The sequence below is a fragment of the Lontra canadensis genome, unplaced genomic scaffold, assembly GCF_010015895.1.
Source record: "Lontra canadensis isolate GAN:19392208 unplaced genomic scaffold, GSC_riverotter_1.0 scaffold24, whole genome shotgun sequence".
Taxonomy (NCBI): Eukaryota; Metazoa; Chordata; class Mammalia; order Carnivora; family Mustelidae; genus Lontra; species Lontra canadensis.
In genome coordinates, this window is record NW_022631018.1 from 4,588,176 (window position 1) to 4,603,690 (window position 15,515).

Consider the following 15,515-nt stretch of genomic DNA (forward strand, 5'->3'; position numbering starts at 1 on the left):
CCAGTGCTCATTACATCACATGTCCTCCTTCATGCTCATCACCCAACTACCCCACCCCCCGATCCCTCACCCCACCAGCAACCTTGCTTGTTTCCTAGAGTTCAGCGTCTCTTACGGTTTGCCTTCTTCTCAATTTTCATCTTATTTTATTTTTCCTTTCCTTCCCCTATGTTCATCTGCTTAACATGTTTCTTAAACTCCACATGAGTGAAATTATATGGTATCTGTCTCTGACTGACTTATTTCACTTAGCATAATACCCTCTAGTTCTATCTACATCATTGCAAATGTCAAGATTTCATTCTTTTGATGGCTGAAATATTCCATTTTATTTACACACACACACACGCACGCACATCTTCTTTACCCATTCATCTGTCAATGGACATCTGGGCTCTTTCCATATTATGGTTATTGTGGACAATCCTTCTAGAGACATTTGGGTGCCATGTGCCCCTTCAAATCACTGTTTGTTAGTCCTGTGGTTTTAAATACCAAAGACTAATGTCAGGCTAAGTTGGGGTTCTTTATTGTAATCATAAAATTTACTCCAACCCTGACCTTTTTACTGAGCTCCAAGTTTATCTAATTTCCTATCTGACACCTGCACTCAGATCTCCAATAGGCTATCTCATTTAATACAAGCATAGACGCTTTCTCTCCAGTACTCCCCATCTCATTAAATGGTACAAGCAGTAATCTAGCTGTTCAATCGGATACCTCAAGTCACCTGATAATTCTTCCCCTACCCTGATTCCACATATCCAATCTGATCCATCAGCATGTCTACTGGCTATTCTTCAAAAAATCCATCAATTTCTTTCCATTGTCACAGGGGCATCCTAATTAGCTTCCATTCCTGACCCCCAATAATTTATCCTTCATACAACAGCCCGGATAATCTTCTAAAAACACAAACTTTATCATGTTACTCCCTGGCCTCCTTTCCAATGGCTTGCAACTATACTTAAAAAGACTAAATTCAAAACTCCTCTTGTCCTGTAAGGTTGTACAATGATCTGGACTTGGTCTATTCCTTCAATCTGGTGGCTTAATCTGCACTGCATGTAATCAAGAAAAATGTATAAAACATTACTGTTAGCAACATCATTAACTGTTTCAATGATCAAACCAAGACAACATAAAAATGGAAATAAAAAGTTCTATTAATGCTAATATCTGAAAAAGTTTACTGATGTTCATTCTACAATTATTGTACTTCCTCAACCACTGCCTAAGGAAAGCAAGTAGAGAAAATCAATGACTATAAAAATTGAAAAAATAAATTTCAAAATTAGATCACTCATGTATTTTCCTTATCAGATAATTTGAGAATGATTTTATTATTCACCTGCCCCCCAATTTTTTTTTTTTTTTTTTTTTTTACAAATATCATGCTCCCTCAATAAAAATGATGATTCTTGCTTTCCTTCCTTGCAGATTTGTTTCATCAATGTGCAATTAAAGCTTTGGAAATGTGTTACATATATATTGTATCTTTAAAAAGGTCAAGAATCAAGTTTCAAGGTGACAAACCAATTTGTACAATGGCTATTATAAAAACATATTGCAACATGTGAATGCCTTCCCTCTCCCTCCACCAGAGCCAGCTGCTTAGAGTCCCTACTGTTCCCTCTACTTCAGCTGTGTTCATTCACAATTCCAGTTTCTTTTGCATAGGAAAGGAAAGGAAAATAGATCTGAATCAGAAATGAGACAGGAGTTTAAAAAACAGACTATGTTTCAAAAAAGTAAAGTCAACCAGAACATTACGGAATCTTTCTAAAAAGTTATGACGGAAATCTGGAACTCAACAAAGCACAGCTGAAAGTAGTGATGGAGAGAGGGAGGAAGAGACAACATTTTTATTAATACTCTGAACTGAGACACCTCAATTAACATATGAGTCAAACTGTATACATAATTTTGTATGATTTTCCACTCAATAATGCCATAATTTTTCCATCATTTAAAAAAATCATAAATATCACTTATAATAGTTTCATAAATTTCCATTTTACAGATATGCCATAATTTGATCATTACTCTATTTTAAGACATTGTGTTATTTTCAAATTTAATGATTTAAGTTATAATATCTATTTGTTCTTTTACATAGAAATATCATTGTCCTTATTAAATATTCACTGATCTATGGACAAAGAAAAGACTACAGTACAAAAAAATAAATAAACAAACTTGGTAACGTTAGGAAGCTCTAAATAAAATGAAAAACAAAAGGAGAAACTGGAGATATTTGCCAAAAACCAATAAAAAATTAGTATCTCTCATGTATAAAGAGCTCTGGAAAAAATAGGGTCCAAACAATGAACAGGAAAAGTAAACTGATGATTTATATAAAATACAAATATCTAATAAAATATGAATCCAGTTCAGCACTAGCAATTCAGATGTTAAATTTTAAACGAAAAGTCATTTTCCATTTATTAAATATGAGTTATTCATTTAATCATTCACTTAATCATTCATTTACTTTTACTGAAAACACAACGCTGGCAACACACATCAAGACAGACACTTGCATATACTGCTGATAGAAATACAAAAATATAAATGATAATCTTCTGGGAAAACAACATGTATCAACAGTTTTAAATTTTCATTCATCCAGTGATTTCATTCATCATCCAGTGAAGAATTGGTTATCATGAAATAATTCAATATTAGAGAAAATGCTTTATATGCAAAGATCTTTATCAAACTGTTTAACAACACAAGGGAAAATTTACATTATGTTTATAAAGCAGATATAAGGCTATTTGTCTTACATGTCTTGTATGTTCAAAATTACTAAAACACCAGAAGGATATATATACTAAAATAGTAATCTATCCTGAATGGGAAAATTAATTTAAAAAATTTTTATTTTTTGTGTAATTTCCAAATTTCTTGAAATGAGTATGCATTATTTTTATAACCAGAAAGCAAAGAGAATATCTATTAATGTTTCCACCTCTTCATTCAAACTCTATGTTCCCTTAAAGGAAGACTCCTTCCCCTCCATATTCCCAGTATCTATATTGTACTTTACAAATAGTAGGCTTTTAAAAGCTACTTGTGGAACAGCCAAACTATGGAAAGAACCTAGATGTCCATCAACAGGTGAATGGATAAAGAAGATGTGGTATATATATACAACAGAATACTATGCAGCCATCAAAAGAAATGAAATCTTGCCATTTGCGACAACATGGATGGAACCAGAGGGTATCATGCTTAGCGAAATAAGTCAATCAGAGAAAGACAACTATCATATGATCTCGCTGATATGAGGAAGTGGAGATGCAACATGGGGGGTTTGGGGGATAGGAAAAGAACAAATGAAACAAGATGGGATCGGGAGGGAGACAAATCATAAGAGACTCTTAATCTCACAAAACAAACTGTGGGTTGCCGGGGGGAGGAGGGTAGGGAGAGGGTGGTGGGGTTATGGACACTGGGGAGGGTATGTGCTATGGTGGGTGCTGTGAAGTGTGTAAACCTGGCGATTCACAGACCTGTACCCCTGGGGCTAATAATATATTATATGTTAATAAAAATAAATAAATAAATAAAAATAAAACAAAACAAAAAAAAACAAAAATCAGCCACTGAAAAAAATAAAAATAAAAAATAAAATAAAAGCTACTTGTGGAATGAATTAATCTTTAACATCTACTTCAAGGACTAGTTAGCGACATACCACAATCCCTCTCTCCAGAAACATCGACTTTTACTGTTAGAAGCTGGCATAAATTTGAAAATAAATTTCGAGAATAAGAACCATACTTGAGTTCTTTCAATAATGAACTGTGAGGAACGTTTTAGTCTAAGTAAAACAAATAATCTCCCTAAGATGATGGCTAACTAAGGGACAATTCCCAACACAAAGTCTTTTCTTCTCCTTCTTTCAAAGAAATGATACAACCAAAATGAAGCCAAAATACAGGTAGCAATGGTCAAGAAGCAACATAGAGAGAATGGCCAAAGATGAGTCCAAGATCTTTAAAACCTCAGCTCATCATTCTAAGATGAGAGTTTATACATATTTTATTAAATAGATTATGAACGCCACTACAAATGGATGAGATGAAGTTTCTACAAGATTCTGCTTAAAGAAAAATCACCGTTCAGAAAGATCTATTCTTTTTTTAAAAAAGATTTTATTTATTTATTTGAGAGAGAATGAATGATGGGGAGGGGAGAGACAGACAGTGAGAAGCAGAAGTTCCCCTCTGAACAGGAATCCCTATGCAGGGCTTTATGCTGGGACCCTGAGATCATGACCTGAGTTGAAGGCAGACACTTAACTGACTGAGCCACTGAGGCGCCCCGAAGATTAATTTATTCTTTCACCTTGCCTGACTTAGACATTATAGCAGGATGTAACCAAGGACAAGGTAAGTCTCTGAGGACGATAAATAATGGCTTATTATTAAAATGGAGCAAAATCTACTCCATTTCTTAAGTAGTTTAATAGCATTTAAAGCCCCAGATAAATTCTACTGAACACATAATACTATCAAAACTCACTTGGTATCACAAATTTTGATGATTTCTTGCCTGGTACAACACAGCTGTTACTTTCATAATGACTATACCCATACTCATAAATTCACATTTGCTCTAATACCACTTATAACTGATTACTTCTACTGTTACCACTAAGGTATGGTTTTTTCCTACTCATTATCCGTCTTCTACTCACACAATTATACCTCCAACCTTTAAGCCAAAACATCAACTTTTGGTTAAAACTTTATTGTTTGAAAAGTCTTATGGTAAACAATTTGGGATATTTTTATTCATGTCAGATTATAGGTGATCAACTCCTGGATGGCCCACGTAGTGGTAACAAAAAGTGTTTATACGAACAACAAGACATGTATGAAGGACATTCACAACTAATTCTAGAAGAATTGGTATAAATGCAGAACTCACCTGAGTATAGAAGCCACTAGCTGCCTCTAGGAACAGAGAAAGGTTTGCCTGAACTTCACTCCGATTCGGGTTTGCTCGATTCTTTGCCTGGCCTTGTAGTGTTGTGATCTGATTCTTAAAGGCATGATTCCAGCTGAAAACAAAATGTAATTCTATTTGGTATAGCAGTGACTCACTGGGCAGACACTGGTCCCCCTGAGAACAAGAAAGAACTGTTTGTTATAACACACTAGACAGTAAACCTGCATTAAAGTTATTCACTTATTTAAATAACTTTATGCTCCTCTTTGAGCAAGACTACACATGTAGCAGAATCCAACTGACCTTAGTAGACACTTACCAGTGTTCGAATAATCACACTGTGGTTTCAGTTATTAATTTTTAGAGCTACTAGAGTTAGAGCCTATTTAGGAATCCCAGTACAAAATCAGAACTATAGTGGCAAGACCAAAGTAAAAGTAAGCTATTAACGAATTGCCATACATTATTGCGAAGAAATAATTCTTTTTGAAAATTCTTCTTGAAAATACTAAGTCATATCTCTTATTTCCATAAAATCGATTTCCCACAGCACTCTGTTCTAATTCTATTTAAGACTTTTATTTCTCTTGGGGTTAATATTTTCTTGAGAGCTTGAAATGTAAGTTCATTTTTTGACATTTCAATTCTGGCTATTTAAAATAGGAAAAAACACAATGTTGAAATATGGCATGCCAAAATCCTATTATAAAATGTCTTTCATTAATCAAGCTATATACAGAATCACTTTAAATACAGTTATGGTGAAATACAGTCATTCCTTAACTTGGAAACCACAGGAGGGGAAAAAGGAACTAGGGTGGAGAATACTAGAATTGCTTCGATTAAAGGAAGCAAACACAGATAAAAGGTCTACAACCTACCTGGAAAGTACCTAATTCTTTATCAACCTCAACTCTGAGACTCAAGAGCACTGGGTATTTTTAATGGTTTATGAGGACAATCAGTCCCTCAGCATTTCTGATGATATTTTATCCTTGACTCTAATATCATGGAAATGGAATCTGAGTGGCTGTGATTAAGCTCTCTTATTACTAGAACTCCTAAAAATATAAAGTATCTAAGAAAGGTATCAAAGATAGGAAAAACTAATTTTCACCACAACTTAGGGTAATAGCCATTTCTGAATGGAATATTCTGAACTGATTTTTAATTTTCCATCAGCCTAATATCCCTGCTCCAATTTATAAGGCAAGGCCTTCCACAGCAGGCATTTATTTACTCACTTGGGAATCTGGTCATCTGCCATTTCACCTCTCATAGAAAGAACAAGTGGAATAGCCTAAATATACAAAATCTTTCTTTAGTCTTATTAGGGGAAGAAAAAATAAAAAAGGAAACACCTACTTATTTTATAAAAAGAAGAACTTCCCTTACAATGCAAACACATTTTTCTTCGGGAGAAATTTATAGAATCACATTTACCAGAGATTTATCTAAAGCTCACTACTGAATTTTTCAAGCCATGACCTAAAATGCAGGACTGGCTTAAATGGCTCAAATGCAGGACTGAACACATACAGAGAATCCAAACACTGTCTCTTAGTACCTGAAATATATATAGAGAGATTTGTTTTTATGATGTGCCCTAAAGACGTTAAAAACATTCAAGTCCAAGCACTTTTCCTCCTATCACCCAAGACTATCTGAAGTAATACGAGTGGTTAAATATTTGGTTCAATAACCCCACAAGTGTTACAGGTATTAGAATTTCTTCTTTCACTGAAAGAGCTTACTCTGAGATAGGTTAAGAAGAAATAACCAAATCGTTCCTTTCTATCCTAAAGTCTTGGTAATACTCTTGATCTTACAGGGACATCCCAAATGATAATACTTACAGATCCTGTTCTACTTTCTTGTCTAACGCGTATTCCAAATCAGTAACTAGCATTTTCTGGTACAGGTCCTGCAGAGCCTGTCTGGATGTCCAGACCTCAGCCGGACCCAGCTTAGAATCTGAGTAACAAAACAGACAAAACAACAGAGAGACAGAAAAAAACAGATAGTTAACATTATACCACACCAATGACTCCTTTCCTCTCCATTTCCCAAAGCAAACACCTGCTTTAGGTAGATACCACAGACTGCTGCGTAAGTTTTATACTACTATGTTTTCAAATAACTTTCACCTTTTGGCTAATGACTAAATCTGGTTCGAAATGTTTCTGAATTTGTCTTTTGGCTTTGAAATAACATCATGACATGAGAAAGGCAAAAAAAATGAATGGTGTACTCTTTGCTTTAGTTTAGACTTCTATGTATTCATATCAGAGGAAGTCATTTGCCTCAGAAGTCACCCCATTTAAAATGATGGACTGCTGAGATGGTCTGTTTACTCTCAGAACTGTATTTCTTTCTCCAAAGCAGCTTTTTTATTTTGAATCATTCTCACAACTGTCCTTACAGAATCTTCATGTCTGCTCACAATCCAGCAGCTGTTTACACACTCTGCTGTCATTCCTGTTCTCTATATATCAACCCAATAAAGCCAAACAGTGAGGGTTATTTTAATGATTGGTAAATTGCTTGCCAAGAAATTCTGTGAGCAATCCATACTTGCCACTTCATGTAAATAAGAATTCATAGCAGACACTGCCTGAACTGCTCAAGAGGCCAAATGAGAGAGTAGGTGAAAGATGAAAGGAAGCCATGCTAGGACTAAATGTACTACCCAACTGGGGCCATACTGTCTGCCAGAGTCCTGTAAGACACTTCAGCTTTTCCAGTTACTAGGCTTATGAGTGCAATAACTGATAGTCAGCTGCATCAATAGAAGACCTAGTAACAGATATTTCAATTTAGGCTTCTGGTTACATTTAATATTTTGCAACAGCACAATGACACAGTTTTTACTCTTCTCTAAGCCTGCAAATAAAATCGGTTTTTGAATTAATCCTCAAAAGAGTTTGCTGGCTACAAAAAGCAGGGTGTAGTATCAGCTTCTTGGTCCCTTATTAGGTTTTTAATGACTAAATAAACAGATTTATAGATTTATTCAATCTTGTTTCGATTCGACTATGGCAGGGGAAGGATTATAAGGGATCATTAACTCTGATCTATCAGACAGACTATCATTTACATTACTTAATATCCAAGTTAATGTTCTTGGCAGTCAAATGTTCCTTATAAAAGCCAAACTCTAAGCCTACTTACTGAGGGTATTCAATACTTAAGAAAAAGTAAAAGGTATAGCTAGCTGAAAATTGCTCCAAGTCTAATTTTTGTCACATAATGCATATTATGCCTAACAGGACAATACAAAAGCATAATACAGTAGCTTAGAGCTGACACTAATACCCATAGTATAGAAGATGATGGCAGTCATGTTAATAATGGGAGGAACTGAGGTACTATATTAAGTAAACCTGTTAAAAGTGCTTTTAGCTTTTTTTCCCCTCTTTTCCTTGAACAAGAAGATAATGATATTACCCACAAATTCTAAAAACAATAGGACCAACATTAACATTAACATTAGACTGCAATGTTGAGAAAAAGACATCTAGATCCTATTCCTTCTTGACTGTAAATTTTGGTCAGAATACTGTTGTAAAAATTTAACTCTTCTTTGTGGATTTCACTTTAGAACTAAAGTTCTCAAAAATAAGAATGAGATCCTTGTTTACATTTAGGTCACCATATGCTGCTACAGAGAGCACAATGACCACTACATAGTCATTGTCATATGTTTCCCAATTTTGGAAAGTTAAAATCATCTGCTCCTTCTAGTGACTTCCAGCTATTCTTTCAAAAACACATTGGTTATTTATTCAAAACAAAAAAGACAAGGGAAAAAAGAAAGGTGGCAAAGCAGCTCACTCAATTTCAAGGACTTTTAGTAGTTTTCCTACAAATATTTTTTCTCAAGGTCTAATTACTATTCAAGTTTGGGGAATATAAACAGAAAGACATAAACCTAATACCCTAAGATGTTTTTAATATGGTATATGCATTCTTTTTTTTATGTCTTAAATTGATGATAAACAGTTCATAAAAATTAAATGATTATATGCATTAAGTTATAACTAATATTTAATTCAGTATAGCACAGATTATACAAAATTCTTGATGATCTAAGTAAGAATTCAAAGTTCAAAAACAGTAATTATTAAAAGCAAACAGTAAGTTATCATTCCTCTGGCAATTAGGACAGTGAAACAAGTGAAACAGGGAAGATGACACCCTTCCCTCAATTTAATGGTATAAAAATAAGTGTGAAAAACAAATGAGTGAGCCAATACCTGTCATGTCAGCCTTCAGGACTTCTGCCTGCCTAAAAAAAGGGGGAAAAAAACATCGATTAGAAACAAACTAGGCCTATTCAACATAAATAACCCTGAAAGTTAAAAGTTAAATGAAATCATATACTACATAAAGAGGTATAGCACCTCATATGTGAGTGTCCCTGCTTTAGTATCCAGGGTAGCCTAGGTCTTGGCCAATGATGCCATTGCTTAAAAGTAAGTATACATGAATTCTATGAGTGGAGCTCACATTCTTGCTGTTTTCCTCCAAATTTGATTTTAAGATAACATTAAATGACATTCATTAAACACAAAAATTTCCCTCAAAGCAGCTAGGAAATCCTATGTTTCTCAATTCACTAATCACTGTACCTATTTCAAATTTCCCACTCTCCTCAGATGTTGATTTCTGGTGTCTTCCTAAGGCTAGCCCAGCTGCTAAACCCACACAGACCTCTTCTTTTCTCCGGTGCAAACACTAGAGGCACTGTATCTCTTACTTAAGATCAGTAATTCCACTTCGTGGGCTCTTTCTGGCCTTTATTAAGGACTTCTGCTTCTTTAATTATCTCCTCCTTCTTTCAATAATTTTGAAAACTTCCCTGTGTAGGTGATCCTTTAGTATTTTAAACATGCCCAAGTTTTTCACAAGTTTTTCAAAACCTCCTATCTGTCCTAGATTATCCTCCTCTCGCTGCGGCTTCTTTTCTCTCACATTCTTCAAGAGCTCCCAAACTGAACTTCTGATCCACCTGCAGGAATGGGCTCTCTTTCTAGTGTTTTTACCTTACCAAATGTATCACTGCTTTCCCACTGTGAGAGGCAGACACCTGGATGTCACCCATGACAACGTTCTTCCAATCCCCTGGTAATCTATCAACTCCAGAGAATTCTACCAACTAAATATATCTTGAATCTATTGATTTCCCTTTACTACTTCTTCATCTACTCTCACTCAAGCTCTGAACTATCTCTTACCTGGACTAATGCAAAACCACCAAAATTGTTTTCTCTATTTTACTCTTGTCCTGTTTCATACTGTTCTGTCTGCTGCTATCTGAGGGATCTTTTATACAAATTTGAGGGGCTCCAGGGTGGATCGGTTGGTTAATTGTTTATGATCTCAGGGTCATAGGATCAAGCCCTGCCTTGTGCTCTGCACTAGGTGTAAGACTGCTTCAGATTCTTGCTCACCCTCTGCCCTTCCCCCACCTCTAATGAAAAAAAAAAATACAAATACAAATCTGATCTTACCAACTGCTCAAATAAGACACTTTAATGATTTCCCATTGCTCTTAGGGTAAAAACTATAATCTTTACTAAAGCGTCCTACAAGGTTCCCTGCGTTCTAAAAATTAGAGTCTGCACTCTCCTTCTACCATTACTCTCTTCTCTCTTTGATCTCTGTGCTCCAGTTACTGGACTTCTGGTCTCTGCAATATGCTTTGCTCCCTTCACATTCAGGGTCTTTGTAAAGAAGAATCCCACCCTCTTTGGTTAATTACTACTCATCCTTTGTCTGTCAGACACATTATTTTCTCCAAAAAATGTCACTTGATAGATGAAGGATATTCTTATTTTCTGTTCTTAAAGCACTCATTTTTTTCATCATAGTACATATCACAGATTTTAAGAATGCTCACCATCACAACCTATTAGCACATGTGCCTAGCACACAGTAGGCATCCAATAAATATCTTTTAAGTGAAGAAAGGAAAAAGGATACATCATGTTCATATACTATAAAAAGGTATGTATATAAACTTATGAGATGTCCATGTCTTTTTTTTTTTAAAGATTTTATTTATTTATTTATTTGACAGAGGGAGAGAGATCACAAGCAGGTAGAGCAGCTGGCAGAGAGAGAGAGAGGAAAGGAGGCTCCCCACTGAGCAGAGAGCCTGATGTGGGGCTCGATCCCAGGACCCTGAGATCCCTAAGATCATGACTTGGGCCGAAGACAGAGACTTAACCCACTGAGCCACCCAGGCGCCCCTCCATGTCTTTTTTAAAGATTTTATTTATTTGAGATAGTGAGCAAAAGCAGGGGGAGTGGCAGAGGGAGAAGCAGACTCCCCACTGAGCAGGAAGCCCAATGTAGGACTCCATTCCAGGACTCTGGAATAATGAGCTGAGCCAAAGTCAGACACTTAACCAACTGAGCCACCCAGGCATCCCAAGATTTCCATGTCTAAAAACAAAATATGACATAAAAGCTAGAGAATATTCAGAGATTCTAAAATTTTTACTGTAAATGTATGTACTTAACTAATACCAGTTGTGAATTTGTTTCATCAAAACATAAGATGAAATTTTTCATTTCTTAACTTTTAAAAAACAGATTTTTAAAATTAAGCTTTCAAACAAGAGAATAGCGTGTTATGAGAACTGCCAGTATAAATAAACAATATAAATAAACACCTATACTTTATCCTCAACCATGACATCATTTCAAATCCCATTATTCAATATAACCAGCTTCACTGTTTCCTTTGGGTGTTAAACTTTTGCCATTAAAACAAACAACTTTCACAGAGTTTGTTGGCTTATACCATTAAAACCTCTTAAGATCATAGAATTTAATAAAGAATATCATATATCCTGCAGAAGATGTTACATACAAACCTAAGAACCACAAATCAAAAACCAGTAATATCCAAAGAATAAAGAGAAAGAAATCCAAGTATATCACTAAAAAAAGGCCAGTAAACCATGAAAGAGAGCAAGAGAAGGATCACAGAAAAATAAAAAAAAAAAAAACACAAAATAAGTAAAATGGCAACAATAAATATCAGTAACTACTTTGAATATAAATAAATTAAATACTCCAATCAAAAGACACAAGGTAACAGAGTAAATAAAAAAACAAGATCCATCTATATGCCACCTATGAAAGAGACTCATTTCAGACCTAAAGACACCTGCAGATTGGAAGTACAGGGATGGAGAAACATTTATCATACAGATGGATGTCAAAAGAAAGCTGGGGTAGCAATACTTGTATCAGACAAAAGAGACTTTAAAATAAAGACTGTAACCAACAAGATATAAAAATTGTGTATTATTTATACACCCAACATGGGAGCACCCTCATACATAAAACAGTTAATAACAAACATAAAGGAATTAATCAATTGTAATACAAGAATAGTAGAGGGCTTTAACACTTAGACCGATAGACAAATCATCCAACCAAAAAAATCAACAAGGAAACAGTGTTCTGAATGACCCACTGGATTAGATGGATCTAACATATATTCAGAAAAGTTCACCCTAAAATAGCACATTACACATTCTTTTCAAGTGCACATGGAAGATTTTCTAAAACAGATCACATATTAGGCGATAAAACAAATCTCAACAAATAAAAAAGATTGAAGTCATACCATGCATCTTTTCTGACCAAAATGCTATAGAACTAGAAAACAACCATAAGAAAAAAATCTGGAAAGAGCACAAATAAATGGAGGTTAGATAACATGCTACTAAACAATGAATGGGTCAATCAAGAAATCAAAGAAGAAATTAAAAAATTACCTGGAACCAAATGACAATGAAAATACAATGGTCCAAAATCTTTGGGCTGTAGCAAAAGCAGTCCTAAGAGAGACATTTACAGAAATACAGGCCTACTTCAAGAAACAAGAAAAATCTCAAATAAACAACCGAACTTTAAACTTAAAAGATCTTGAAGAACAACAAAACTCAAAACCAGCAGAAGGAAGGAAGTAATAAAGATTAAAGCAGAAATGAATATATATAGAAATTTAAAAAACCTCAATAGAACAGACCAATAAAACCAGAAGGTGGTTCTTTGAGAATATCAATAAAATTGATAAACCTCTAGCTAGACGCATCAAAAAAGAGAGAACTCATATAAACAGAATCACTAATGAAAGAACAGAAGTAACAACCAACACCAGAGAAATACAAACAATTTTAAGAGATATTTTGGAAAATTATATGCCAAAACTGGACCTAGAACTAATGCTTAATTCCTGGAAACACGTAACCTACCAAAACTGAAGCAGGGAGAAACAGAAAATTTAAACAGACCAAGATTACCAGCAAAGAAACTGAATCAAGAATAATAATAAAACAAAACAACTCTCAACAAACAAAAGTCTAGGACCAAATAGCTTCACAGGGGAATTCTACCAAACATTTGAAAAGTTAGTAACTTTCTTTTCAAACTATTCAAAAAAATACAAGAAGGAAAACTCCCCAAATTTGTACTATTTGAAACCTCCAAATTCATTCATTCTATTCATTCCTGATACAAAAACCAGATAAAGACACACAAAAAAAGAGAACTATAGGCCAGTATCTTTCATAAATATAGATGCAACAATCCATCAACAAAATACTAGCGAAACCATTTTCAACAATACATTAAAAAAATCATTCATCACAATTGAGTGAGATTTATTCTTGGGATGCAAGGGTGGTTCAATATTCACAAATCAATTAATGTGATACAGCACATCAATAAGAAAAAGGATAAATACCATATGATCATTTCAACAGATGCAGAAAAAGCACCTGATAAGTACAACATCCATTCATGATAAAAACCCTCAACAAAGTAGGTTGAGAGGGAACATATCTCAATACCACTAAGGCCATAAAGTAAAAACCCACAGTGAACAATATATTCAATGGGGGAAAAATGAGAGCCTTTCCCCTAAGGTCCGGAGTGAGACAAGGATATCCACTCTCACCACTGTTAATTCAACACAGCACTGAAAGTCCTAACCACCAGCAATCAGAGAACAAAAAGAAATAAAAGGCATCCAAATTGGTAAGGAAGAAGTTAAAACTCTCTGCATTGTTTGCAGATGACATGACACCATCTATAGGAAACCCTAAAGACTCCACCAAAAAACTACTAGAACTGATGAATGAACTCATTCAAGTCTCAGAATACAGGATACAAAATCAATATATGGAAATCTGTTTTATCTCTATACACTAATAATGAAGCAGCAAAAAGAGAAATTAAGGAAACAATCCCATTTACAACTGTACCAAAAATAATAAAATACCTGCAAATAAACTTAACCAAAGCAGTGAAAAACCTGTCCTCTGAAAACTACCAAACATTAATGAAAGAAACTAAAGATGACACAAAGAAATGGAAAGACATTTCATGCTCATGGGTGGAAGAAAAAATATTGCTAAAATGTTTGTACTACCCAAAGCATTCTACAGATTTAATGCAATCCCTATCAAATTCCAACAGTATTTTTCATAAAACTAAAACAATCCTAAAATTTGTATGGAACCACAAAAGACACCAAATAGCCAAAGAAATCTTGAAAAAGAAAAACGACTCTGGAGGTTATCAAAACTCCAGATTTAAAAAGGTGCCGTAATCAAAATAGTATGGTACTGGCACAAAAACAAACACAAATCAACAGAAGAGAATAGAAAACCCAGAAATAAACCCACAATTAATTAATCACAGTCAATTAATCTTCAACAATCTTCAGCAATGGGAAAAAGTCTCTCTTCAACAAATGGTGTTGGGAAACACCAACACCAACAAAGCTGGGCCACTTCCTTACACCATACACAAAAATGAATTCAAAACAGATTAAAGACCTAAAATCATAAAAATCCTAGAAGATGGCACAAACAGTAATTCTCTGACAGCCACAGCAACATTTTTCTAGATATAGCTCCTGAGGCAAGGGAAATAAAAGCAAAAATAAATGACTGGTACTACCATCAAAATAAAAGTTCCTGCACAGCAAAGCAAATGGTCAACAAAACCAAAAGACAACCTACTAAATGGAAGGAGATATTTGCAAATGTCATATCTAATACAGGGTTAGTATTTAAAATATATAGAGAACTTATACAACTCAACACCCAAAAAAAACAAATCATCCTATTAAAAAATGGGCAGAATATATGAACAGACATTTCTTCAAAGAAGACATACAGATGGCCATCAGACACATGAAAAGATGCTCAGTATTACTCCTCTTCAGGGAAATGCAAATCAAAACCACAATGAGATAGTACTTCATATGTTCAGAATGACTAAAATCACAAACACAAGAAATAACAAGTGCTCCAACAACGTGGAGAAAAAGGAGCCCCCCTGCACTGTCGGTGGTAACGTAAACGTAATGTAAAAATTTCCACTGTGGAAAACAATATGGAGGTTCCTCAAGAAGTTAAAAAAAAGAACTACCCTATAATCCAGTAATCGCACTACTGGGTATTTATCCAAAAAATACAAAAATGCTAATTCAAAGGGATACATGTACCTCTCTGTTTATTACA

General features: G+C 34.6%; 1 protein-coding gene across 9 annotated transcripts in view; it reads right to left on the minus strand.

Annotated features, from left to right (window-relative positions):
* SMG7 (SMG7 nonsense mediated mRNA decay factor) overlaps positions 1 to 15,515 on the minus strand; it is a 90,502-nt gene that overhangs the window by 29,035 nt on the left and 45,952 nt on the right. For 8 of the 9 annotated variants that reach the window (XM_032862668.1, XM_032862665.1, XM_032862671.1 and 5 more), the window contains 3 exons: positions 9,219 to 9,250; positions 6,819 to 6,936; positions 4,942 to 5,074 (listed from right to left, as the gene is read on the minus strand). In XM_032862668.1, coding sequence (XP_032718559.1) covers positions 4,942 to 5,074; positions 6,819 to 6,936; positions 9,219 to 9,250 — 283 coding nt within the window. The remainder of the gene's footprint in view (positions 1 to 4,941; positions 5,075 to 6,818; positions 6,937 to 9,218; positions 9,251 to 15,515) is intronic. The other variant, XM_032862669.1, reaches the window with a different exon arrangement.